Raw genomic sequence first — 24,847 nt, 5'->3', positions numbered from 1 at the left:
AAAAAGCATGAATTATATAGCATGAAATTAAAAGTGAATCGTGCGATTATTTGTTTATTTATTATTGCTATTCGATCGATTGATTATAGGGGTGGTGACAATTTCGTGTTCGTATATAATCATTTCGTGTTAAGAGTGTTTTAGAAAAGGAAAAAAAAAAGTGTTAGAACCAAAACTGACTATTTATTAATCGTGTTTTAGATTTAGATCCAAATTCGATGATTTAATTTTTTAACAGATCTATATCCGTTTAAATTAAACCACTTAATAATCATTTGAATAATTTATTTAATCATGTTTTAGTTGTTTTCAAAATTTACTCAACTAGTTGTAAATTTAAACCAAAGCACACTAGTTTTGGTCAGAATATCTCCATTTATAGGTCCGAGATCCATGTTATCAATTTGATTCACATACTAAATCTCTTTTTTAATTGAGAAATTGCTTCATTTGCTATCAATTTCATAACATTTTCTCAATTTACATCAAAAGACTAATTTGGCCCAAAATGCCACCATCTATGTCAACAATGTTCACATCTAATAGTGAAGGGCAAAAATATGTGTCAACATTATTGACATAGATGGTGACATTTTGGGCCAAATTAGTCTTTTGGTGTAAAGTGAGAGAATGTTATGAAATTTGTGGCAAATGAGAAAATTTCTCATTTTAATTTGGTTTTTTTTACTAAACTATTATAATTAAAAAAAAACGTTGGCTTATAATCATAAATGAAATTTGTAAATCCCGACTAATCAGTAATATTCATGAACAATAACATTGTTAAGTATAATAAAGATCAATGTAGTAATTTAAGTATCACGATAGACAGAAAATTTACACTCGTATAGATTGAGAGATTGTTAGTATCATTCTTTTAATGGAGTCGAGTAAATATCAATGATGAAAGCTCTGAAAAAGTTTGTGACATTTCGAGTTAAGAACTTATTTTTAAGCTTTATTTGTATGGGTCAATGAGATCTCGACATGAGATCAAAGTGTTGGAATATGTTGAACTAGCATAATGTGAAGTCCAAAATATATTTTGGAATTAAGTTCAAAATCAGTTTTAAACTTTAATTACTTCTCAACCCAAAATAGTTATTGAAAAAAGCTTTCTTAATACGACAAATATTATATTTGGGCCTATAGACTCACTTAAGTAGGGCGGCGCAAAAAAAAATTAGTGAAATCGTAAATCGGACTGGACCACTAGATTTTAGACCAAAAATCCAGTTTTAAACGGTTTAAAATTTCACAAGTCCGGTTTGTACTTTAAACGGCCCAGTCTAAAATTTTTAAACCGCAGTCTAGACCGAACTGGATCTGTTAGTTTTTAAAGAAACAAAATATTAGGAAAATAGCCAACTTAAACGTTTGACATTGCTAAATAGTCAACGTTTGGTAAATCTTAGGTAAATAGCTGTAAATAATTACGTGGCCTAATATATGGATGTTGCTATTTATCTAAGATTTACGTATGTAAATACATGAAAATAGTTATTTACCTAAGATTTACCAAACATTGGTTATTTAGCATTGTCAAATGTTTAAGTTGGTTATTTTCCTAGTGGACCAAAATATGTCTAAAACGGTCCAAAAGTTGACCGCACCAATTACTATTTAAGGAAAAATATAAATAACATAGGTCAAAACAAAATAGTTCAGTTTAAAACGGTCCAAACGGTTTATAACAGTCTGACACAGTCTAAACCGGACCGTACCATTTTAACCGGTTTGTTCCGGTCCGATTTTTTTCCTTATTTGGTCCAGTGCAGTTTAATTTTTTAAAATCGTTTGGACCGATACGGTTTGATTTTTTGACCGGTATTAGATCGTACCGGACCGTAAACACCCCTATCACTAAGCATGAATTAAGAAGACAAGCCCAATAAATTTGATCCATACAGGCCGAGTGTAACTAAATTATATCAGGTAAATAATTATCTCATAATGACACGTGTAATTTCTTCATTGGTTTTGAACGATGAATATGTCATGACTATATTTGCACTTAATTATATGGTTGTGCATAATTAATTTTAAAAGGCCAAAATGCTTTATAAAAAATACTAACAAATTTTTACAAAAAGACGCATGTGATTTCTTCATTAATTTGGAATTTTGAAGAAAATTAATTAGGTGTCAACTCAAATCATGAATTAATTTGAGGAGTTGTGACCGTGTATCAACCTGGGCATCGGACGAAATCGGAACTACCGTACCGAGATCGTGACCTTCCGACGATCTCCCGGAAGGAAGCTTTCCGTCGCGTTTCACACGGAAATTCCGTGGGTCCGGAAATGGTTTTTCCGTGCCGAGTGAATATTCGACGGAACTTGACGGAACGCCTTCCTTCCGAGCTGCTCCAACCTGCGTTAATGGCAGAAATGATCTGGGTCGTTGGATTTTATATCCAACGGCCCAGATGAACCCAAATAAAAAATAAAAAAAAACAAACTCAAATGTCAGGTCAACTGTATGACCCCCCGAGCGCTCCTCTGACATTTCCGCCACGTCCGCGGAAGGAAATTTCCGTCCTTCATCCAGCGGTAGACGGTTCTTCCACGAGGCGCAGTCAATGCTCGGAATTCCGTTCCAACGATTTTCTGCCGTCCGAATGCGCATGATGAATTAGGCTTAAAGAAGCGTTTGAACTCTGCCTAGGAGGTCTTGACTATTGATTGAATCCTAAATAGTTAATGACATTTTGAAAAAGATTGATGATATGTCAAGCCATGTATGTGTCATGATTTTATTTGTGATGTTATGGTAGCGCGTAATTGTTATATTTTAGCTAACATGCTTAAATTAAATGTTAATGATTTGTTCCAAAATGACAATATAAATATTTCATTATTTTTTTTTTGAAGAAGAAGATTAATGCCATTTCATACATGTTCACAACTCCTCAAAAGGGAAATGGCCATAAGTACTACCACTTTTCATAATTTGGACCAAAATATGGAAATCCATGTTTTGGAAAAGAATAATAGTTGGTCAGCTTAGGAAGTACAATTTTGCCCTTTTGTAAACATACCCACACCACACACACACGTGAAAACTAATAAATTGATAATAAAAAAAAAACAAATTCTCCCCAGTCTCTCTCTACATTCCCGCTCTCTCTCTCTCTCCTAACTTTCTGGCGAAATCGACGCTATAACCACCGCCCGAGTTTCTGCAAGTCCAGCCAAAATCCGCTCTGTCGCGAGCCGTCCTCTGCCTCTGACGCTCGACTCCGAGCTCAGCCGACTCCGAGCCAATCTTCGCGTGAACTCCGACCGGAAAGAGGAGAATCGCGAGCTTCGAGCCTCTCTTTTCTTCGCCGCGTGACTCGGTTGAGACAAAAGAGACGTGAGCTCAACCGACTCCAGACCAAAGAAAAGCCATCAGAGAAGCTTTTGACGAAGTTCCGACGAGCCTGAGAACATCCGCCGAGCCAGAGGAGACCTCCGAATCGAGAGATCGACCGAGAAAGGATTGGAGGAACTCTGAAATTGTTTTTTTTATTGTCGGAGCTGACATACAAGTCTACAATTTCATTTATTGTAGACATACAAGTCTACAATTTCATTTATTGTAGACTTCTATGTCTACAATAAATGAAGTTGTAGACTTGTATGTCTACAATTTCAGACGTTGTAAACTTGTATATCAGCTCTGACAATACAAAAAAAAAAAACCATTTTTTATCAAAACACACGAACGAACCCATGAATATAAAACCCAGAAACACGAATGAAACCCATAAACATGAAACCCAGAAATAAACTCGAACGAAACACGAAACCCGTACTTCAACAACGAAACTCATACAAAAAAAAAACAAACACGAACGAAACCCACCCAAAAATTCCCAGATTTCGTTCGCCAACATGAAGTCTACAACTTCATTTATTGTAGACATAGAAGTCTACAATAAATGAAATTGTATACTTGTATGTCTACAATAAATGAAATTGTAGACTTGTCTGTCAGCTCCGACAATACAAAAAAAAAAAAACCATTTTTTACCCAAACACACGAACGAACCCATAAATATGAAACTCAAAAACACGAATGAAACCCATAAACATGAAACCCAGAAATAAAAATGAACGAAACACGAAACCCGTACGTCAACAACGAAACTCATACCAAAAAACAAACACGAACGAAACCCACCAAGAAATTCCCAGATTTCGTTCGCCGACATGAAGAGATAAAGTTTATCTCTTCGGCGACGACGACGGCGGACAAACCACTGGCGACGACAAACAGAAAAAGGCAAGCTTTTTTTTTTTATCTTAAATGAACGAGAGAGGAAAAAAGAGGAGAAAGAGAAAGCTTTGAAACAATGAACACGGAGAGAGAGAGAGAGAGAGAGAGAGAGAGAGAGAGAGAGAGTTGAGAGCAAGTTTAATGGAAATGAACAAAATAAAAAAACCAAAGGACACTTGAGACTTTTCTCATATGATTAGGTAGTATTTTTGTCCAAAAACAATGACCACAACATTTTGGTCAAACGTATCAAAAAGAGTAATATCTAAGGCCATTCCCCCTCCTCAAAATTCAAATTAGTTAATTCATTTAAGCTCATTTTTTTTAGTTTGGTCTTCTCTCTCTTCTCTCCTAACCTTATGGCTAAGTTAAGTTTTTGTACTTTAGTGTTTTGGAAATTTTGATTTCAAAACGCTTATGTTCATTACTAGCCCACACCAAAAATCTTTTGGGAGTTTTCCAAACCTTGGAGTAAAAAACGTCCAAATGACTATTTTGGACGTTTTTTTAAAAGGTCAGCAATAGGACCTCTTTATTTATTTCTATTTATGTAATTACCATTATATCCTTATTTATTTTCTATTTATTTTTTTGTAAAGAATCCCAAAAACTAAACCCTACTCTCATCTCTCCTTCTTTCTTTTCTTTCATTTATTATCGGTTTCATCTCCTCCATTGCACTTGTTTCATCTCCTCCATTGTCTCCGTCGCATCTCCTCCATTGGCGTCGTGTCTCATTGTCGTCCGGGTGTCTGGATCTCAGCCGGCGTCCCTCCTCTCTCTCTAACTTGACGGCCGTCCCTCCTATCTCTCTTAGTTCGCGCCGTCCGTCGTCTTCCAAGGCCACCCACCTTCGCCGCCGTCTCTCTCTGCCCGTTCCGGCGCAGCAAGCTCCCACATTGACACTCTTTTCGCTCTTTATTCCGGTAAGCTCCCTCATACATAGCCATTTCGTTACAGTGTTTGTGACCAACGTTGTCACGAAAGTTTCAGCATGACTCCATATTTCGTGACAATATAATCACAAAATGAAATTATTTCGTGACTGTCACGAAACTAAATTATTTCGTGACACCCATAGTCACGAAAGCTTAAGCATGACTCCATATTTCGTGATAATATAGTTACAAAACGACATTATTTCGTGACACTATTGTCACGAAATTAAATTATTTTCTGACACCCATAGTTACGAAAGCTTCAGCATTACTCCATATTTCGTGACAATATAGTCACAAAACGAAATTATTTCGTGACACTATTGTCACGAAATTAAATTATTTCGTGACACCCATAGTCACGAAAGTTTCAGCATGACTCCATATTTCATGTCAATATAGTCACAAAACGAAATTATTTTGTGACAATATTGTCACGAAACTAAATTATTTCGTGACACCATAGTCACGAAACTAAAGTCTGCAATGACAACATAGTCACAAAACATGAACGACATTATATAATATGGATTCAAGAGCTTACTATATATCTTCGCATATAATAAATTTTTATGAGAAAATAATTTAATGTGACTTTATCTCCACTATTTGCAGTTATGAAAGACATTGATACCTTCGTCAAGCATAGCGGTAGATGGGTGAAACATGAACGATACGACGCTGGCCCTGGGTGTGCAGTGGGAATCTTAATACCGGCAAAAGCAACGTACGAGGAGTTTATGCGGTTATTGTATGCCACGCTCAATCGTTCACCTAAAAATCAGGTCCTCCGTGTTTCTTATGAGACAGAAGGGTCGGTACCCCCGGTAAGTATTGACTCCGACCTAAGTTTGAAATGTTACTTGCATCTTCGCAAGGAGAAACCGGACAGATCCAAACTTAGTTTGGTAGTAGATATGGAGCCATTGAAGCAAGAGCCATTGGTTTCGGACTCAGGCGTTGGTTCAACTCCGAACACCGGTCAACCAGCACAAGCAGACATGTCGTCTCCTAAGTCGGAGGCTAGTTCTCCCGAGATCCCCGACCCGAATCAGAGTCATTCAGGCACACCATGGCAGACCCATCCGCACTCAGGCACTCCAAAACGGTTTAGTACGCCTTGCTCTAGAACGAAGACGAGTCAATGCGCTACGCCTTCCACGGATAACCAAAATATGCATCCTGACCTTGATGTGTCGAATATTCACTCTCCGCTGAGACTAGTCAAAGGAGGATTGTATGCCAACAAAGCAACTCTGAAGAAACATTTATGCATGTTAGCAATCACCAAACATTTTACGTTCAAGACGAAGACTTCTAACAAACGGTATATCCATGTTGTTTGTCGAGATGACTCATGCGCATGGTCTGTTCGTGGAGTAAAAAAGAGTACATCCGAGATCTTTGAAGTGAAGAGGTGACTTATTACTTATTTCTACATTGATATTATCGTGGTCACCCGAAATTAACATTGCTTATACATTCTTGCAGGTATGATTCTGAGCACACGTGTGCTACATAATTCAGACAAGGAGAACATCCTCAGGCTACGTCCACATTTGTAGGTGAGACTATGAAACACAGGTACATCGATCCCTCATGTTCACCATGCAAACCCAAAGACATCATGTCCTACATGCAACAAGATTTTGGAGTGGACATGTCCTACAAAAAAGCATGGAGGTCAAGATAGGCGGCATTATCATCATTGTTTGGCACCGATGATGCATCGTATAGATCTCTGCCTAAATTCATGTACATGTGGTCGACTAACAATCCAGGTTCGTCATTCGACCTTGTCACAACTCCTCGATCCCACCGTTTCAAATACTTCTTCATGTCGGTTAGTGCTTGGAAAAGGGGGTGGAAGTATCTGCGGCCCGTAGTTATCATCAACGACACTTTTTTGAAGAGTTACTATAAAGGCACACTGTTTTCAGCATGTGGTATGGATGCGAATGAACAAGTTTACCCCCTCGCATTCGGCACTGGTGATTCAGAATCTACTGAATCGCCGGTTTACTTCTTGACAAGGTTAAAGGAAGCAATCGGGGAGAGGTCACATCAGGTCATAATGTCTAACAGGAACGCGGGAATCAATAACAGTGTGAAAAAGGTTTTCACTAACTCAGACCATGGTTATTGCATGTTTCATCTTTTGAAGAACGTGAAGAACCAAATCAAAGATCTATCAAAAGAGGTGAATTGGACGTTCTATGCTGCAGCAAAGGCATACACGTATGCAGAGTTTGAAAAGTATATGCTTATGATAGATGAGGAAGATCCAAGAGTCCGAGCGTATCTTCAGAACGACGTAGGCCACGAAAAATGGGCTCGTAGTTTCTACACGGAGAAGAGGTACTCAATAATGACATCAAACAATGCCGAGTCGCTGAATGCAATGAATGTCAAACCGAGAGAGTTCCCTATTACCAAGCTATTTGATTTTCTCCGGGAGAGAATGAGTAAATGGTTTTACGAACGTAGAGAAAAAGCGTTGGGAACGTTGACGATCCTTTGCGTTGACGCGAATAAAAAACTTGAAGAATACCACGCTAAATCTACTGGAATGGGGGTACGTGATAGGCATTCAATTTTTAATTTTTTTTATAATATGTTGTTTATTATAACCCGTAAACAAAATGGTATTGGGTGCGGAACAGGCGCTATTACTATTTTAAATGGCTCCGGGTTGCCATATGCCAGACCGACGACGCCCAACACAATGGGGATAAAATCCGCCATCATCCGTATGCTATCACGAACATTACGTGCATACTTCGAGTCCATAGAGTCGTATATTGTTAGCGATCTACGACTTTGGGAAATTACGACAAGGAGCCAGTGGTCCGGCACATGGACATGGACATAGATAGTGTTAAGATCTGCCCATGGAGTGTTTGCAAAACCTGTTTTTTTTTTGCGGCAGTTATATAGTCAAGCACAACTAAATGGTCCGTCCAATCAAACACGTCCTTGTTCTTCGCTTTGGACCAAGCATCATGGCATCGGGTGAGCATTGTAGAAAGTACGAGTTGGTTGTCGTAAACGGCTTTCTGACATTTCCATACTTCCCCTTCTTTCTCAAGTAGTAGAAAATGACGTCCATATGCTGCAAAATAAAAAATTCACAGAAATCAGTGACATATATGTGTTCACTTCGTGATAATATTGTCACCAGATTCTTATCTTCATGTCGTGACAACAACACAGTTTCTGGTGACAATGTTGTCACGTTGTAAATATTAACAACAAACAAATAAATGTAGTTGACTATTGAGTATGTAGAATAACAAGCGAAATCCAAGTGAATTCATTCAGAAATCCAGGTTCAGAAATTCATTGTCACGACATATAGAATTTATTACATGAAGTTCAAAAAACCAAATAAAAAACACGTCACAACAAAGCTATATTCACATAAACAAAAAACAATCCGAAGTGCAGTGGTGTTTGTCATCCTTGGCTCTAAAAAACCTGTTTGAGCGGACGTACCTCTCCCGTAAGCCACTCAACCGGGGTCCACAAAGAGTAAAACCAAGTCTTCGATGTAATCTCAACCACCGTAAAAGGGAACGAGGGAGATAAATCTTCTTCTGGTGACTTGTACTTCGGACTGCTGAAAAATCACAAGTATTAGATCTCATTTTTATTTAAAATTAACAAACAATATATGTAAGAAGGAGAAAGATACTTACGCATTTTTGTGATTCGATTTAAGACCAACTTTAATCCATTTAGCCATTGCTGCAATATCTCCCTCAGAAATCTCGTCTTTAGGGTAGGAGAATGGATAGACTGACGGTGGCCGAAGTGGTCGTGTGAACCTCGTAAGCACAGCCGGCGCGGGTGTCAGTGTTAAGACCGCTGGCGCCCTCCTATGGCGAGTAGGATTTTCATCTGATGATGAAATCATTATGAGCTTTCCAGGAATCTTCAACAACGAGGAACAGACCTCATCAGCCGCCTCTGGACGTGGCATATGCGTTTTAGACTCCTGGGTCTCTTCGGCTGGGGTCTGGTCCTCACCGCCATCAGCTTGCGTCTGGTTCCCGTTTACTTCTTTTGGCCCTTCATCTTCTGGACCTCTCCCACCGTCTTCGTCGTCTTCACCATCATCTTTTTTCTTCTGAAGATCATCTTCTTTGCATTTGCCTCCATCAGATGATTGATCTTCATCATTTTTCTCGGTTTCTTCGTCGTTGTTCAAATCTTCGTTATCCTTATCATCTTCCTTGTTCTCTTTTTCTTTTTCTTCTTCTTTTCCTTGTTGCTCTTCGACATCGCCGTCCTTCATGGGAACATCTGTCCCATTGTTCTCGGGCTCTTCTTCTTCGTTCATATTCTCTTCCTCCTTCACCTCCTCTTCATATTTCTGGAGGTTGACAAAATCATCTTCCTGAGAGACTTGTACTTCTTGCTTGTCCACAACCTCTTTCAAGATTGCTGAAATGGCACGCATTTCCATGGACAACTATTTCTTCCACTTCACAAACTCAAATCTGAAATCTTTCAGATCTTTTTCCAAGGTAGATAAGCGAATCTACGATGTACACAAATAGTTTTGAATTAGTGAGAATAAAGTCACGAAATCAAGTATTTTCGTGACATCAATGTCACGAATCAAGTATATTCGTGAGATAAAAGTCACGAAATCAAATATTTTCGTGACATTGATGTCACGAAATCAAGTATGTTCGTGAGAATAAAGTCATGAAATCAAATAATTTTGTGACATTCATGTCACGAAATCAATTATGTTCGTGAGATTATTGTCACGAAATCAAGTATATTCGTGAGATAAAAGTCACGAAATCAAATACTTGAATTCCTGACTTTCATGTCACGCTATACTTGATTTCGTGACATTAGTCTCACGAATATACTTGATTTCGTGACTTTACTGTCACGAATCTATTTTATTTTGTGAGTTAAATGTCACGACAACATTACCTCGGTTGCTGATGTGGGGCATCCATACACTTTTTTCATCTTCCCTTTATTCTCAGAGGGGCTCACAGCAGTCATCGCTGACTCGATTTCACCACCAATCGGCTTGAATTCAATCTGGAAAACAGATTAATGTGAATAAGTAAAAAAAAAATAGAAGTTAGTTAAATGTGCATGTTCTTATCAATCATATTCATACCTCTTGAAATTGAATTTTTTGGAGTTGAGACTCCAAGACCTTCCCTGATTTAGTAGCCCAACGCTTCATCAACGGCCTTGCATGCGCATCGAGTATCGTGGCAAAGTCCAGGGCCACGAATCGTGGTATGCACTCGTAGCTCCAAATTTGGAGTGGGAGCACAAAACCCGAGAAGTGGAGTTTTGGGTTCTTACCATCCTTGATGGTCTTGGCCTTGCTCACAAAGCCCTTGACAGAATCTAGAAAGAAGTCCCACGTGATGTTTCCCCATGGGTAGTTGTTGAAAACCACCGGGTCATCCACCATTTTTATCTAGCTATCGCATGGGAGGTTGACGGTCTTCTTGGCCGCCAGGAGTACGTTGTAAAGAAAGTGGATGAGAAGTAGGCTCACTCTCCTCTCATCTGACCACTTCTTGCTGGTCTCAAGGACTGCAGCAATGTTGGCCCTTTTTCGGCCAAGCGCACCATTGCAGAAGGTGTCTTGGTATAGCCCTCCCTCAACCACATTGGCGTATCGTGGCTGCTCTCCGTCGTCATCGCTAAATCTTAATCATGTGATTAAAGAAAAGTGCTCTTTGGTGAACTCCCGGGGTTTCCCACCAATCTCCATAACCAGAGATTCGTTTGATGGACAGGCCCCGCCATTAAATCCCGATCTCAACACTAAGTGACTGATTATTTTGGATGATTTTGTGATACAGGGCATGTCCAGGAACTGCCCAAAACACGTTTTCTTGAATAGCTCTTTTTGGTTCGAGGTCATGCCCGTCTCCCTCTCGAACGCGTCCACGTTTCCATGGAAGTTGAATGAATACCCTTCTTCTATGTCCTCTTCTTTTATCTTGCGTATGAAACCCTAGAAATTAGAAAATATAAAAGTTAGAACATTAAACAAAATATATACACTCAGTTTCATGATAACACAGTCACGAAACCCATGAATTTGGTGACATTTATGTCACGAAACTTCGTGGTTTCGTGACACAATTGTCACGAACTTCATGGGTATCGTGACTTGACTTGACTGTCACTTTATAACTATCAATAATTTCGTGACATATGTGTCACAAAACCCTGAAATTTCGTGACACAATTGTCACGAAACCCAGAAATTTCATGACACAATTATCACGATACCCAGAAACGTTTGACACAAAACAATTCACAGAACCTACATCTAATATGAGCAAGCCTAGAAAAATCTAATTTTATTACAAAATACACACAGAATCCCCAATAACATAAAAAAAATGATCACTTTTGTCAAACTAACAGGAGACAATAAACATGCAAACCATGAATCAACACAAAATCAAAGTTCAAACACATAATAAACATGCAAACCATGAATCAACACAAAATCCACACAGAATCAACACAAAATCCACACAGAATCCCTAATAACATCAAACTAACAGTTTCATCAACACAAAATTAACATGCAAACCCAAAAGTTTTCATTTTTGTCACGAAATAAAAAATTAAGAAACCAAAAAACTGAAATCACGAATTGCAAGTAAAAAAAAATCTCACCTTGTGAGGTCTCTCAGATGTAGAAGGGACAGAGGACTCAGCATTTGAAGGCAACTCAACAACCACCTTCCTCTTCTTCTTCGACGACGCAAGAACCTTCTTCAATTTCTTCGTCGGGGAGTTTTCCGTTGGTGGCTCCAGGGCAAAAGCCACGCGCGGACTTCGACGCGGGGATGCATGGGTCACAGGAGGTGGAGTTTCAGCCGACGATTGAGGAAGACTCATCTTTTTAGGGTTAGGTTTTCGAAATTTTGGGGGGCGTTTGCTTGGCGAACTATTCTTTGTCTTCATTTCTTGGACGAAGAATGGAATCGAGACGGTTTTTGGAGTGTTGGTTAAGGGAAGTTGGACAGTTTTTTTTCGCTCGCTCTATGTCTCTCTCTCTCTCTCTATCTCTCTCTCTCTCTCTCTCTCTCTCTCTGTGTGTTCTGGTTAAACTATCTCGGTCAGTGAAGAAATGAAGAGGAAGGTGACGTTGAGGCAAGGTAAGTGAGAAATTGAATTGGGCGGGCTTACTAACTGGGCCCGTTTTTCAGCCTAAAATCCGGTTTTTTGGTGATTTCTTATTTAAATTTTAATGTTCACGGGGGTAAAAGGGTAATTACATAAATCCAAATTAATTACGAAGTCCTATTTGTGACCTTTTTGAAAAAAGTCTAAAAAAGTAAAAACCCTTTTTTTACTCCTATTTAGGGCAATTTCCCAAATCTTTTCAGCTACCCTTTGAGTTTATAGTGTTGACTCTCCTACTCATGGTTGTTTGATGTTCTTGGAGACTCTTTGAGCTTGTGAATCCAGAAGGGGAGTTATTCATTGATTTAAATCAATGTCATTAAAGTTGATAAATTTTGTTTTATCTTATGCCTTGCAATCTCGTGTTTAAACTTGCATTTTTTTTTTTCCTATTATGGTTTCTTCAAATCGGTTCAGTATAAATAATAATTTTTTTTTGTTATTGTGCCATACTTGCCATGTACATTAATTTATTCTAAAACTCATATATATGTTCCATTAAGAGCTTCTTTACAAAGGGTGACGATGGCGAGTTGATTTTAGAGATAATATCTCTATTTATGAAGATAGATGGATTTCGTCCGCATCAAGACTCAAGGCTTAATCTCCTCGGCTCCATGATGAGAAAGCTACAGTTAGTGAGCTACATCTCGAGAACGGTAAGTGGAATGAGAAATCTGTTCGGGATTTCATCCTGATATAAACCCCTTTCGAAGAGAAGGCGATTTTGTCCTTTGCCAGACCATCGATCTCAAATCCAGACAAGATTTTGTTGCACTTTGAGAAAAAGCAGCTATCTCAATGCAACAGAACCATGCGAAGGTAATTCAGAGGCAAGCTCTTCTTCAAAGGATTCGATACGTGCTTGGTATAAAAATATGGAACTTTAAAAACCTTCAAAAATATGATTTTTCTTTGGGGGGTGTGCAAGAACATTCTCCCAGCGAATGGGAATATTGCACTCCGGCATGTCCCGATGTCCCGACACTACTATTTTTTGTGGTCATTTTGACTCCACAACCCATGTTTTGATTTTATGTCCACTGATGGCTTGGGCGAGGAGTGTGAGACCGGTTTCGACGATGTGGCGGTGCTTGCGCTCCGCCACACCATTTTGCTCGGGGGTATGTGGACACGAGACCAGGTGCTCAATGCCATGGCTTGTAAAGAACGAGGTAAGAGCTTGATATTCGCCACCCCAATCGGATTGGATTTTTTTTTAATTTTTGCTTGGATTTGGAGTTCAACTTTTGTTTTGAATTTTGTGAAGATTGAGAAGACATCAGATTTTTGTTTGAGAAAATATATCCATGTGTATCTAGTATGCGCATCAATGAAACTCACGTAGTATTTGTACCCATTTCGTGATGTTATAGGTGAATGCCCCCAAAGATCCGTGTGGATGAGTTCAAGAGGTGATTTTGTGGTGGTTATACTCTGTGAATAAGGTAACCGGTGGGATTTTCCTTGTTGGCAAGCAATACACAAATTAAGAGTTTTTGACAACGATAAGTGACAAGAAGAAATAATTTTATTGATGATTTTGACGGTAGGATGGCCTAGTCTTTGATGCCAATGAATTACATCATATTTTCTTGTGTGGCTGAGCGATGGTAAACGTGGCGTTGTGGTGATGGTGACCAAGGTGGAAACGATACAACCCCTGCTCAGGCAGTCCTCGGAGTAGAACTTGACGCGTCACCTGGTCCTTGATAAGACAAATATGAGGGTGAAACTCAAAAGAGACATGGTTATCCGTAGCAAATTGTAAGACACTAATTAGGTTTTTTGTAATTTCTGGAACATGTAGAAGGTTTTTTAAGATGAAATTTCTAGATTTTGGTTTTGAAGAAGATGAAAGAATAGAATAGCCAACATTAGATATATTGAGACCTGTACCATTTCCGATGTGAACTTTGTAGTTTCCACGATATTCTGACCCGAGATTCATGTTTTGTAGGTCGTTTGTGACATAATGGGTAGCGCCGGAGTCTGGGTACGAAGCATCGTCGGCGCCTGAGGAGTCAGCAGGGGAGAAGATGGCGGTGAGAGCACTTGGGTTGTGACCCGAGTTGATGTGGCCGGAGGAGGGGTTTCCTGAGTTTGAGTTGATGTAGGAGGAGCTGTCAGAATACCCTGAGAAGGCGCTGTTGTATCTTTGAAGCACCTCGACGCCGAGTGGCCTTGTTTCCCACAGATTTGACAGGTGAAGCGGCTGGGTGTGTATCTTCCTCGATCTCGACTAGGTCCTCTGCCTCCTCGGGTTCCCGGGTTCTGATACGCCGGTGTGGAGTAGTGTTGAAGGGAAGGCTGTGACCTTTGAGTTTGGTTTGGGGAGTATTGAGATCTCCGTTGGTTGTTGTATTGAGTGAGGTTGACGCTTGGCAAGTGAGACTCCGATGTGACTTAGTTTCCTCGGTCTAGGCGTGCCTCAAAGCTGAGAAGCAACGAGCTGATATCGCTGAGAAAGAAAGGCTCGCTGGGAGTGGTGAGGGAGACTACGACTGGATCATACTCGCTGTCGAGACCAGCAAGGACATGAAGAATCTGATCTTCGTCGGAGAGCTTGTGGCCGGCTGAGAATAGTATATCGATGCAGGCCTTCATTTTGGAGAGGCATTCCCTCATGGTGAGTCCTTATTTCTTCATTGTTGGGATTTGGAGTTTATGCTGCAAGATTTTAGCTTTGGATTGACCAGCAAAGTTTTGTTCAAGAGTATACCAGATCTGATGAGCACTCTCCAGGCTGACTGTGGTGATGAGGATAGGCTCGCTGATGGAGGCCAAGAGCCAAGACGCAATGAGTTGATCTTGCTGAATCCACTGGTCGTAAATGGGATTTTGTTGGCCTTCGATCATGGCTGGTGGAGGAGTGCCTTGGAGAAGGATGTGTGTGAGGCCATATCCTTGAACTGCGGTGATGACTTGTTGACGCCATAAGAGGTAATTTTCTTCACTTAGTCTGATTGTGAGAATTTGGTTTCCTGGATTGACAAGGGCTGGTGGAATGTTAGGTAAGGCTGCCTGGATGGGGTTTAGAATTTCTGGAAGAACATTGTTGTTTTGTTCGGCCATATTGGTTTTATGCTGATATTAGCTCTGATACCATGTGAGAAAAAATAATAAAGGCAATATAGGTAATAAGGGTAGTATAGATATAAGAGGAATGATATCAGCTTTTGATTGAGTGAATAGCAGTAATTACAGTGGGTATATTTATACAATGTGCAGGAGGAATCACACTAAAACCCTAGAGGTAAGAGGCTGTGATTGACAGCTCATATACAGCTAGAGGGGGGGAGTGCTGGTGACCAATCACATGGGACGCGATCGTACGAGGTTCAGAGATTGGCTGTCATTCCCTGGCGCGGATTGACACATCAGCACAGCTCCAAGAGGTACCTCGTTTGGTTATTGATTCTTGCCATTAGCTGTGAACGACAACCCCCTTTTACTGTCATTTTTCGTTTCAATTTTAGGTTGGGTTGTCGTTTCTGAGAGTGGTTCTAACAGGAACCTTCTTGAAAGGACACACCGTTTGAAAATCTGCTAGAAAACAATCCTCACCGAAGATTGGAGGACTTAATCTTTGAGGTGGCAACCATAATTTCTCACCGTGAGTTTTCTCTTCTTGCTACTATTCTCTGGGAAATTTGGAGTCACCGGAACAAATATGCGTGACCACACGATGGATTATATGAGTGACGTCAACTTAGCTGGGAAGCATGGGACGACGACGTTAATATTGGCGAGACATGAAGATACGCTGGAAAATAAACGTGGCTCTGTATGGTAATTCATGATGGTCTTGTTTATGTGGAAAGATGGGTTGTGCCTGTGGCAGAGCTAGGAATACAATTCAATGAAGGCAAATTTGAAAAAAATAAAATTAAGGGAAAGAGAAATTTTTAAAATATATAAATTTGGGTTAAAAATTATATAACAATTGATAAAAAAAAAACTTAGAGTGAGATCGAATCCAATTTTAAGACGGCGATTGATTTGCTCATAAAGAAAGAGAATCAGAGCTCCAGGCAAATAATATTTATTACTTTTACATTTAATACTTCTGAAGAAGCTAAACAATGTGTATTATAAATGTAGATAATAAATTTTTTAAAATGTGTGTGAACACATGAAAGTCTTCTACGTTAACAAAGCTTAAAATTAACTTGATAAAGGCTACACCACAGAGCCTTTACTGTCAAAACACTACACTCTATACTAATTTTTTTTTTTTTAAAAACCCTACAAATACTCACCTAAAAAGTCTAAAGGGATTATTCATATTCTATGACTTGTACCATGATTTTGGACCAAAATCTACTAAACCCAAATAAATCCTAAACTATGACTTAATGAAATGAGTAATTACATATTTATCCTTCATATTTAGTTTATTTTTATTAGTTAATTAATAAAACAAAAACAATTATTTAGTTTATATTATGAAAACAAACATCATTACAAAAACCTGGAGAGCAACCCTGGGAATCTCCGATGCCGAAGCTCCTCAGAACGACGGTCATGGCCGCCGGAGAGCAGCACATGACCATCCCAGCGGCAGCGACCTCGAAGTGTCCGCCGGAACAGCCCGCCATGGATTCCGCGTAGAATTCTGTGGTTTTTAAAGTTAAAAAACAAAGAAAAAATGATTCTCGAGATTCTAGATAATTTTGAAAAGTTTCTGAAAATTTCTGGGTTTTCGTTGAAGATTTATTGACATTGATGTAAATAAAAATGCATATTTATTGACATCAATGTCAATTAATCTTCAAAGGAATTTTCCAGAATCGTTGAAGATTTATTGACATTGATGTCAATAAATATGCATTTTTATTGACATTAATGTCAATAAATCTTCAACGTTTCTGGGTTTTCGTTGAAGATTTATTGACATCGATGTCAATAAATATGCATTTTTATTGACATTAATGTCAATAAATCTTCAACGATTCTGGAAAATTCCTTTGAAGATTTATTGACATTGATGTCAATAAATATGCATTTTTATTGACATCAACGTCAATAAATCTTCAACGAAAACCCGGAAATTTTCAGAAACTTTTCAAACTTATCCAGAATCCCGAGAATCATTTTTTCTTTGTTTTTTAACTTTAAAAACCACAGAAACGTTGAAGATTTATTGACATTAATGTCAATAAAAATGCATATTTATTGACATCAATGTCAATAAATCTTCAACGAAAACCCAGAAATTTTCAGAAACTTTTCAAAATTTTCCAGAATCCCGAGAATCGTTTTTTCTTTGTTTTTTAACTTCAAAAACCATAGAAATTCAACGACTTAAACACTTTGAATATGATAAATTTTTTTCATGAAAATCTCTAACCCTAAACTGAAAAGACAAACTGAAAAAACAAAGATGAACCCAAACAAAGATGACGAACTCAAAAACGAAAAGAAAGTCAAATAATTAAATAAGAAAGAAAATCAAATGTTATTAAAAGTAAGGGTATTTTTGTATTTAGTGAAAATAGGTAGTCATAGTTTATGATTTATTTGAGTTTAGTAGATTTTGGTCCAAAATCTTGGTACAAGTCATAGAATAGGAATAATCCCAAAGTCTAAATTACTTTTAAATGAAAACAAAATTTCCCAATACTCTCTCTCTCTCTCTCCAGCATCCTATGTTTTTTTCCTAAAAAATTCGGATCCCCCAATCAGGGGTGACGGGCGCCAGCTCTCTCTCTCTCTCTCTCTCTCTCTCTCTCTCTCTCTCTCTCTCTCTCTCTCTCTATCTCCAGAATCCTATGTTTTTTTCCTAAAAAATTCGGAGCCCCCATCATGGGTGACGGAAGCCAGCGCTAGTCGGCTCCGGCCTGGGGTGGGGGAAGCTTTTGAACGTCTCTCTTATGTTCTTTACAACAGCTTTCTACTCCTTTCCTCTCCTCCATGGGTCTTCATCGCTGGGTTCGGCCTTCGCCGGCTCTCCTCAAACTCGCCGTATTCTCTGTAGGTTGTTGGGGGAAAGAGAGTCTCGACGTCGCCGGTGCTGTGGAACGTGTCTCTTGATGTTTGGATCTGGAGATTATGGTCGGGAAATGGCTTCTTTGTCGGTGTGTTCCACGCCGTTTTGAAGGTTCGTCGTTTTGGTACTCCAGATCTGGTGCGTCAAGGATGGCTAAAGTGTGGGTGGTAGGTGGTTTTAGTTGTTTTTGTGTTGGGTACAAAGGAGATGTAATTTTATTAGCTGATTCTATTTTTCTATATTTATGTTTGTTTTTTGAATTTCTTGTGTGTCTGACATATCGAGTCTTTTGCTATCATATTATGTTTATTTTGTTAATCTCTCCCTATCTCGGGAGTATGCACAAGCAGAGTGACCACATGTACTTAGTGTCGGATTTATTCCGAACTAGGTTCGTATTGTGTCTAAGATCACTTGTATCAATGGGTATTTTACCCCTATTCTAATGGAAAGCCTCGGTCGATTTAAAAAAAAAATATTTGCCTAATACTTCTTCTGTATATTTGGTAAAAAAAAAATACTAAATGGTCTAAAACGATAAAATATGATGAAATTTCACCATATAAATGGTATAAATTTTAAGAATTAGTTGAAATTGTAGAAATCAGTAAAAAATGACCGAAAATCTAAGTTCGTCGAAAAATATACTAAACGGTCGAAAATTCCTGAACTTTGGTCGAAAATTCAAGATATTAGTCGAAAAATTTAAGATATCAGCCAAATGTCTAAAAAGAACACACACGAAAGAACCCGCAAATTTTGGGTCAACAAAAAAAGTGCTTATGAATGAACAATTATATGTCGAAACACAAATGAGACATACCCATTACTTTCATATGTCGATTTTCACTCTTCATACTTTCAACATTGTCTCTCTTATATTCTCTTTGTACATATGAATAACAATGAGAAAACTGTAAAACTCAATGACGTAGATACACTTTATTCTGATTTGGATATCTTGTTAATAAAATAAAGATGAAGAGTAATTAGAACTTTTCAAATAAGTATGTGTAGGGTTTTTTTAATAGTTAGTACATGGTTTAGTGTTTTGACACCGAAAACTTCAAGGTCTACGCTTTATCGATTTTCTCATTAGAAAAACAAGGAGTGTATTTTCACTTTTACACAAAAATATCATTGAATACCATAAACTTAAACTTGTACTGGATGCATTTGACACCAACAAAAAAACAACGTATAATAATGATTTGTTTTTTAACAAAAGAAATCTATAATCTAAAATATGGCCAGGTACAAATTAATTAGTAATAGAGATTCAATAGCATGAAACTCAACGAAATGTCCCAAAATTTTACGTATTTGCTCAAATCTTATTGTTGAATTTAAACTTATGTTATATGCTGTTGGCGGAAGAAAAAAAAATAGATATACTTTCAAATCGTTGAATGGAATTTTTGTCCGAAAATACAAAGATACACTTACTACTCAAATTTTGATGATTTATTTTTGCCAAAGCAACATCAGTTACTTGAAAAACAAATTTGATGTGCGCACATACACTTACTGTTCCATTATTTATTTAGTTTAGTATTTCTAACGTCCCTACTATTAGATATAATTTTTTTGTATTCATATGTGATTATAATACGAAAGAGTCCATCTTCACTGAAACAGAAAATCTTCCTGATGTAACTAATTTAACCCTGATATTTAAAAAAAAAAAAAACAAAACAAAAACAGTTTTAACCCTGATTTCTCTGGTCAAGCATTGTTTCAATGCCAACTTGTCAAATTAGACTAGGCTAGGCCACTCAATGTCTTAAAAATAATCTTGAATAAAACCAAAGAGAAAACGAAAGTTAGTTGAAGATCAGTAATAGACTTTACCTTATTTTAAAGGAATGTCGAGATCAAGCACATTCATTCTCTATATTCATCATTCGCTATATTCATTCAAATAGAAGAACTGTCAATTTAAGCCTGAAATAAAAGATTGACAAAAGTACTGTCAGGTAAAAATAATCCAAACATCTTCAAATCGAGTCTGAAATGAATATCATTATGCAGCTCGGTAAAGACTGACACGAAAAGAGAGAGAAAATTCATCATAAGCTAATCATAGTAGATAAAAGATTGACAAAAGTACTGTCAAGTAAAAATAATCTACAACATCTTCAAATCGAGTCCGAAATGAATGTCATTATGCAGCTCGGTAAAGACTGACGAAAAGAGAGAGAAAATTCATCATAAGCTAATTATAGTAGCTTTAATCGTTTAATCTTCCGCTCAGGTTTCAGTTTCGGTCTAGGGTCTCTCTTCTTTGCTCCACTGGAAATGATAACATGATGCTGTGAACTGCGATGGTGTCCGCTTTCCCTAAGAAAATAGTTCAAATAGAATCGACATCAAGTTCAATTCAAGAAAATTTGAAATTGCAGCGTATCTTTTTGGTTAAAACATTGCTTACATTACTCTTCTCCTCCTAGATACTGCAACAGCTCTGTGCTACCAAGTTTGTATGAGCTGTGAGAGAACCCTTTGCCTTGGTAGTACCAAAAACTGACTGAAGATATGTGCTGAATTTTGCAGTGTTCGGAGCCTCCGTCAGGTTGTAGAGCCTTCACAAATTCCTTTGGCATATCATTAACTTCAAGGCGTTTGAGTTTCGTTAGGTGTTGAAGATCACAAGGAATTTCCTTCATCAATGGAAATGGTCCGATATCTAACGCCTCCAGAAGCGGGAGTGCTCCTTTTTCAATCTTAATCACCTTTAGTCCTTTTAAACTCCTTAAGAAAAGATGCTTTAGCTTTGGAAAACTGCCTTCATCGAACTGCAATTCTTCTCCATCGTACACCTTGTGCATGTAAAGGTACTGCAAAATGGGTAGACTTTTGAGGCATTTTAGCGGCTCGTCGACAAGCCTCGAGAAACTTAAGTTAAGGCCCTGCAAATTCTGAAGCTGAGAAACCCAAGTTGGTAGTTGCTGTAGTCGACAATTCAGTTGGATATACCGCAAAGTTAGAGGCGGGCACAAAGTGCAGTTTAAATCCAAGACTTCTTTATTGTTGACTGAGACTATAAATAACTCTTCAAGGTTTTTCATTTTCTCAATAGACTCCCAAAGTATTCTACACATATTTGCACCCAGTTTTGTAATGCCGAAAACTTTCAATTTGCTCAACCTTCGTAGCTCTTTCAAGAAACCTACATGTGAATGTGCTTCCACTTTAGTTAGTGTTTGTAACTCTTCCAACATTCCAATCCCTTCATGCATCCTCGCACCAATATATGATTTGACACTATATTTTATATCTTGATCAAAACTAGAACATGAAATGTGACGCAGCATATGTAGCTTGTTGATCTCACGTGGCAACTCTCGCACTAAGGTATCATTGAGATTCAATGTTTGAAGATATCGTAGTTTTCGGATTGACTTTGGGATTGTCTTTACTTTTGAGCCACTCATATTCAAGTACTTAAGGTGTAACAAATTCCCTATATCTGATACATTATCAACCGGAGCTTCTTGAAAATCAACCACCTTCAACAGCTTACATTTTCGGAATATACCAACTACAAAAGAGTGTGACACTTCGTAAGTGTTGACAAGCACAACTGAGCGAATCTTCAAGTCAAAAGGACTTTCTAAAACGTTCCATGTAGTACCATGAGTAATCAATCGCCGACCATTCTTTTTAAAACTCAGCTTGTTTTGGTCAAATAATCGATAAAACCCTGAATCAGTAGCTCTCATTTGGATTATATCTCGTACTAGATCATGCACTTTGCAAAATCTATATGATCCATATCTTAACTCAAACGAAACCAAGTTTCTTCTTATAAGCTCAGTCATGTACTCGCCAGCGATTACTTCCAACGACTTGTCTGCTCGAAACCCAATGAAGCCTTCAGCAATCCATATTCTACATAATCTTTCTTCTTTAACGGAAAAATCTTCTGGGAAAATACCAAAGTACAAGAAGCACATTTGAAGATTGTAAGACAAATCATGATAACTGAGCAAGAGAATTTTTGAAACACTTGAGAGCTCACGTTGTTCTTCAAATTCACAATTGAGATTATCAAGTACTCTTTGCCATTCTACACTGCAAAGCTTCTTTTTCGACAACAAACCAGCTACAGCAACAATAGCGAGTGGCAATCCTTGGCATTTGCTTAATATTTCATAAGACAAATTTTCCAACTCGGATGGACAACCTGAGAGTGGAAATGCTTTTCTACAAAACAACTCCCATGCTTGCTCTTTAGACCAAGTCTTTATCTCTTTCACAACCATTTCCCACGATTGTGACTTAAAAGACTCTGCAACCATGGAATTACGAGTCGTGACAAGAATCCGACTACCATTGCTAATACTTGGAAAAGCATGCTTCAAGACACTCCAGAAATCGGTTTGCCAAACATCGTCAAATACGATCACGTACCTCTTCTCCTGCAGAGAGCTTCTCAATAGAGTGAGTGCTTGTTCAACGCCGACCATTTCTCCTCCAGATGAGCAGATCGGAGCCATTAGCATCTTAAGAATCTTGTCGATCTCGTAGGATTGGGACACGGTGACCCAAACGTGAGCATCGAAGCATCCTTTCTCAACGACATCGTTGTACACTTTCCTCGCGAGAGTCGTTTTCCCGATCCCGCCTTCACCCACAAGCGAAACCACCGTACGTTCCGACGAGCCTTCCACCAAAGTAGTCACCAGCTCTGCCGACACCGATCCAATGCCAACAAGCTCATCGTCATCAAGAAAAAGCGAACCAATACGAGGGTCGACGTGTGAATTCCCTTCCCCGCCGCTCGTACTGCCTTGCTCGAAGGGTCTCAGCCCATACTTCAGACCACTGTCTTTGATTTTTTGCAACGAATCTTCAATTTCTTGAATCTCAGAGGCTAAGAGACGTCGAGTTTTCAAGGTCTTAACACCGTGACCAGCCTTGCGCAGAGACCCGAGGAAACCGGCTTGATCTTGACGGAGCTGCTCAGCGAAATAAGTGTATTCGTCGACGACGTCTTCGATGTGCTCGGCTTCCTTTCGGAGCTGTCTCAGCCACACATTCGTGGCCTCGCTGAGCTGTCCTCGGGCAGACTTGGCTTCGGCATCACGGAGAAGAGGCTGGAGAATCTCCAACTCCTTTTGAAGGTCGTTGACTTGCTTGCGAACTCCTTTCAACGACTTGGCTTCATCGATCAGAAGGTCAATCAGTTTCCCAATAACAGGAGTCAGAAACGTCTCTGCCATTGTTTCAGTCGGATCGGATATGATGTGGTCTAAATAAACGGAAACAAAACATAAGTTTTAGAGAGAAAATAGCAACATGAGAGTCTTCTGGGTTTTTTATTTTTTCAGATGAGCAACGACCAACCAACGAGTGGTGTATAGAAACCGCTTTACTATTGACTACTAATGTATCCAAACTGTACGTGGGACGGGTGAAAAGGCAATTTTAGCGTTAGTGCCTTTTTAAGTTTTAACACTATTCCCACTCTCAATCCAATTTCCCAGTAAAAAATATTAATTTATAGGTCTTAATAAATATCAAACAAAGTTTGGAAAAAAGAAAAAAACTTATAGAAATTAAAAAAGTTATTTATTTATTGAGGAAATGACTTTAAAACTTGAAAAAAAAAAAATGAAAATCCAGAAAAGTTCTACATCACTAGAAGAAAAGTTCAAAAGTTTTGAGTGTTTTTTTAAACCTGAGTTATATAATTGTCTTTTCACATAAGTAAAAGTACTATGTTATAAAATGGCCTAAAATTAATATAATAAAAAAAATTTATATGAAGTATTAAACTTGAAACATTGGAATGGTAAAATAACTAACGTAGTTTAGGCAAATAGCTCATTTGAATGACATGACAAGTAAACCAAACTCTATGTCGATTTTAACCTTTATCCTGATTTAATATAAAGTTCGTTGATTTCGTGGGATTGGATTGATGGGTAGTTATTTTGAATAATCATTAATTACTCCCCACACACTTTTTTTTTTCCTATTTCGTGGGATCTGACTCAGATTTCTTGCTTCAGAGAACGCCTCCTATTCTTCTCCATCTTCTTCGGCCTCGATTCTGGAGTCCACTCCGATTTCTTCATCCCCTCTTCGTCACTCACAACCTTAACCACTCGCTCCACCACAACCTTATCTTCCACTTCTCTGTCTCTCTTCTTCTCCTTCTCCACCAATTAAGAACATAGGGCTCGTGCTCGAACTCACCTCTGCGATCATACTTTTCTCCTTCAGAACCTCAAGTTGGAGGGGCGAAAGCAGGGGGAAGTTTTGCGTTTTAGGTCGAAGAATCGGCGGCTCGAGACAGGTGGCAAGTTGACTCGGCGGTGAAGATCGACTAATATTTTTATGAAATTCTAAATCTATTAATGGAAGAGTTATTTACTGTAATTTTTTTCTTTCATTCAGTTTATTTTTTTTTAATTAACTAATTTTTGAAACCCTTCATTTTAATGAAATG

At 38.4% G+C, this 24,847-nt stretch overlaps 3 protein-coding genes and 1 non-coding gene across 4 annotated transcripts; 1 reads left to right on the top strand and 3 right to left on the bottom strand.

The window, feature by feature from the left end:
• The first annotated feature begins 7,038 nt into the window (after positions 1 to 7,038).
• On the top strand, positions 7,039 to 8,009 carry LOC149397708 (uncharacterized). The gene is made up of 2 exons (XM_089614320.1): positions 7,039 to 7,776; positions 7,908 to 8,009. The coding sequence occupies exons 1-2, from the start codon at positions 7,039 to 7,041 to the stop codon at positions 8,007 to 8,009; spliced, it is 840 nt and encodes a 279-aa protein (XP_089470446.1).
• Positions 8,010 to 14,827: 6,818 nt separating this feature from the next.
• LOC149397707 (small nucleolar RNA Z247) lies at positions 14,828 to 14,964 on the bottom strand. The gene has a single exon (XR_016299318.1). It is a non-coding gene; the product is annotated as a small nucleolar RNA Z247 (small nucleolar RNA).
• A 71-nt stretch (positions 14,965 to 15,035) lies between these two features.
• LOC149397706 (uncharacterized) lies at positions 15,036 to 15,473 on the bottom strand. The gene has a single exon (XM_089614319.1). It carries the CDS (start codon positions 15,471 to 15,473, stop codon positions 15,036 to 15,038), a length of 438 nt encoding a protein of 145 aa, XP_089470445.1.
• Positions 15,474 to 20,282: 4,809 nt separating this feature from the next.
• On the bottom strand, positions 20,283 to 23,748 carry LOC149397705 (disease resistance protein RPM1-like). Its single transcript, XM_089614139.1, has 2 exons — positions 20,822 to 23,748; positions 20,283 to 20,730 (listed from the first exon to the last, which is right to left on the bottom strand). Exon 1 carries the CDS (start codon positions 23,613 to 23,615, stop codon positions 20,823 to 20,825), a length of 2,793 nt encoding a protein of 930 aa, XP_089470265.1. The 5' UTR covers positions 23,616 to 23,748; the 3' UTR covers positions 20,283 to 20,730; position 20,822.
• Between the last annotated feature and the right edge of the window lie 1,099 nt (positions 23,749 to 24,847).

The sequence above is a fragment of the Urtica dioica genome, chromosome 5, assembly GCF_054948205.1.
Source record: "Urtica dioica subsp. dioica isolate 48M chromosome 5, U.dioica_male_clone48M_v1_H2, whole genome shotgun sequence".
NCBI lineage: Eukaryota > Viridiplantae > Streptophyta > Magnoliopsida > Rosales > Urticaceae > Urtica > Urtica dioica.
This window is presented reverse-complemented; position numbering and strand designations above follow the sequence as displayed.

Bases quoted from the DNA above. Each gene is read 5' to 3' on its own strand.
- LOC149397708 (XM_089614320.1), top strand. From the start codon at position 7,039: ATGTCGGTTAGTGCTTGGAAAAGGGGGTGGAAGTATCTGCGGCCCGTA. The intron at 7,777-7,907 runs GTACGTGATAGG...GCCATATGCCAG, and splicing joins CTAAATCTACTGGAATGGGG to ACCGACGACGCCCAACACAA.
- LOC149397705 (XM_089614139.1), bottom strand. From the start codon at position 23,615: ATGGCAGAGACGTTTCTGACTCCTGTTATTGGGAAACTGATTGACCTT.
- LOC149397706 (XM_089614319.1), bottom strand. From the start codon at position 15,473: ATGGCCGAACAAAACAACAATGTTCTTCCAGAAATTCTAAACCCCATC.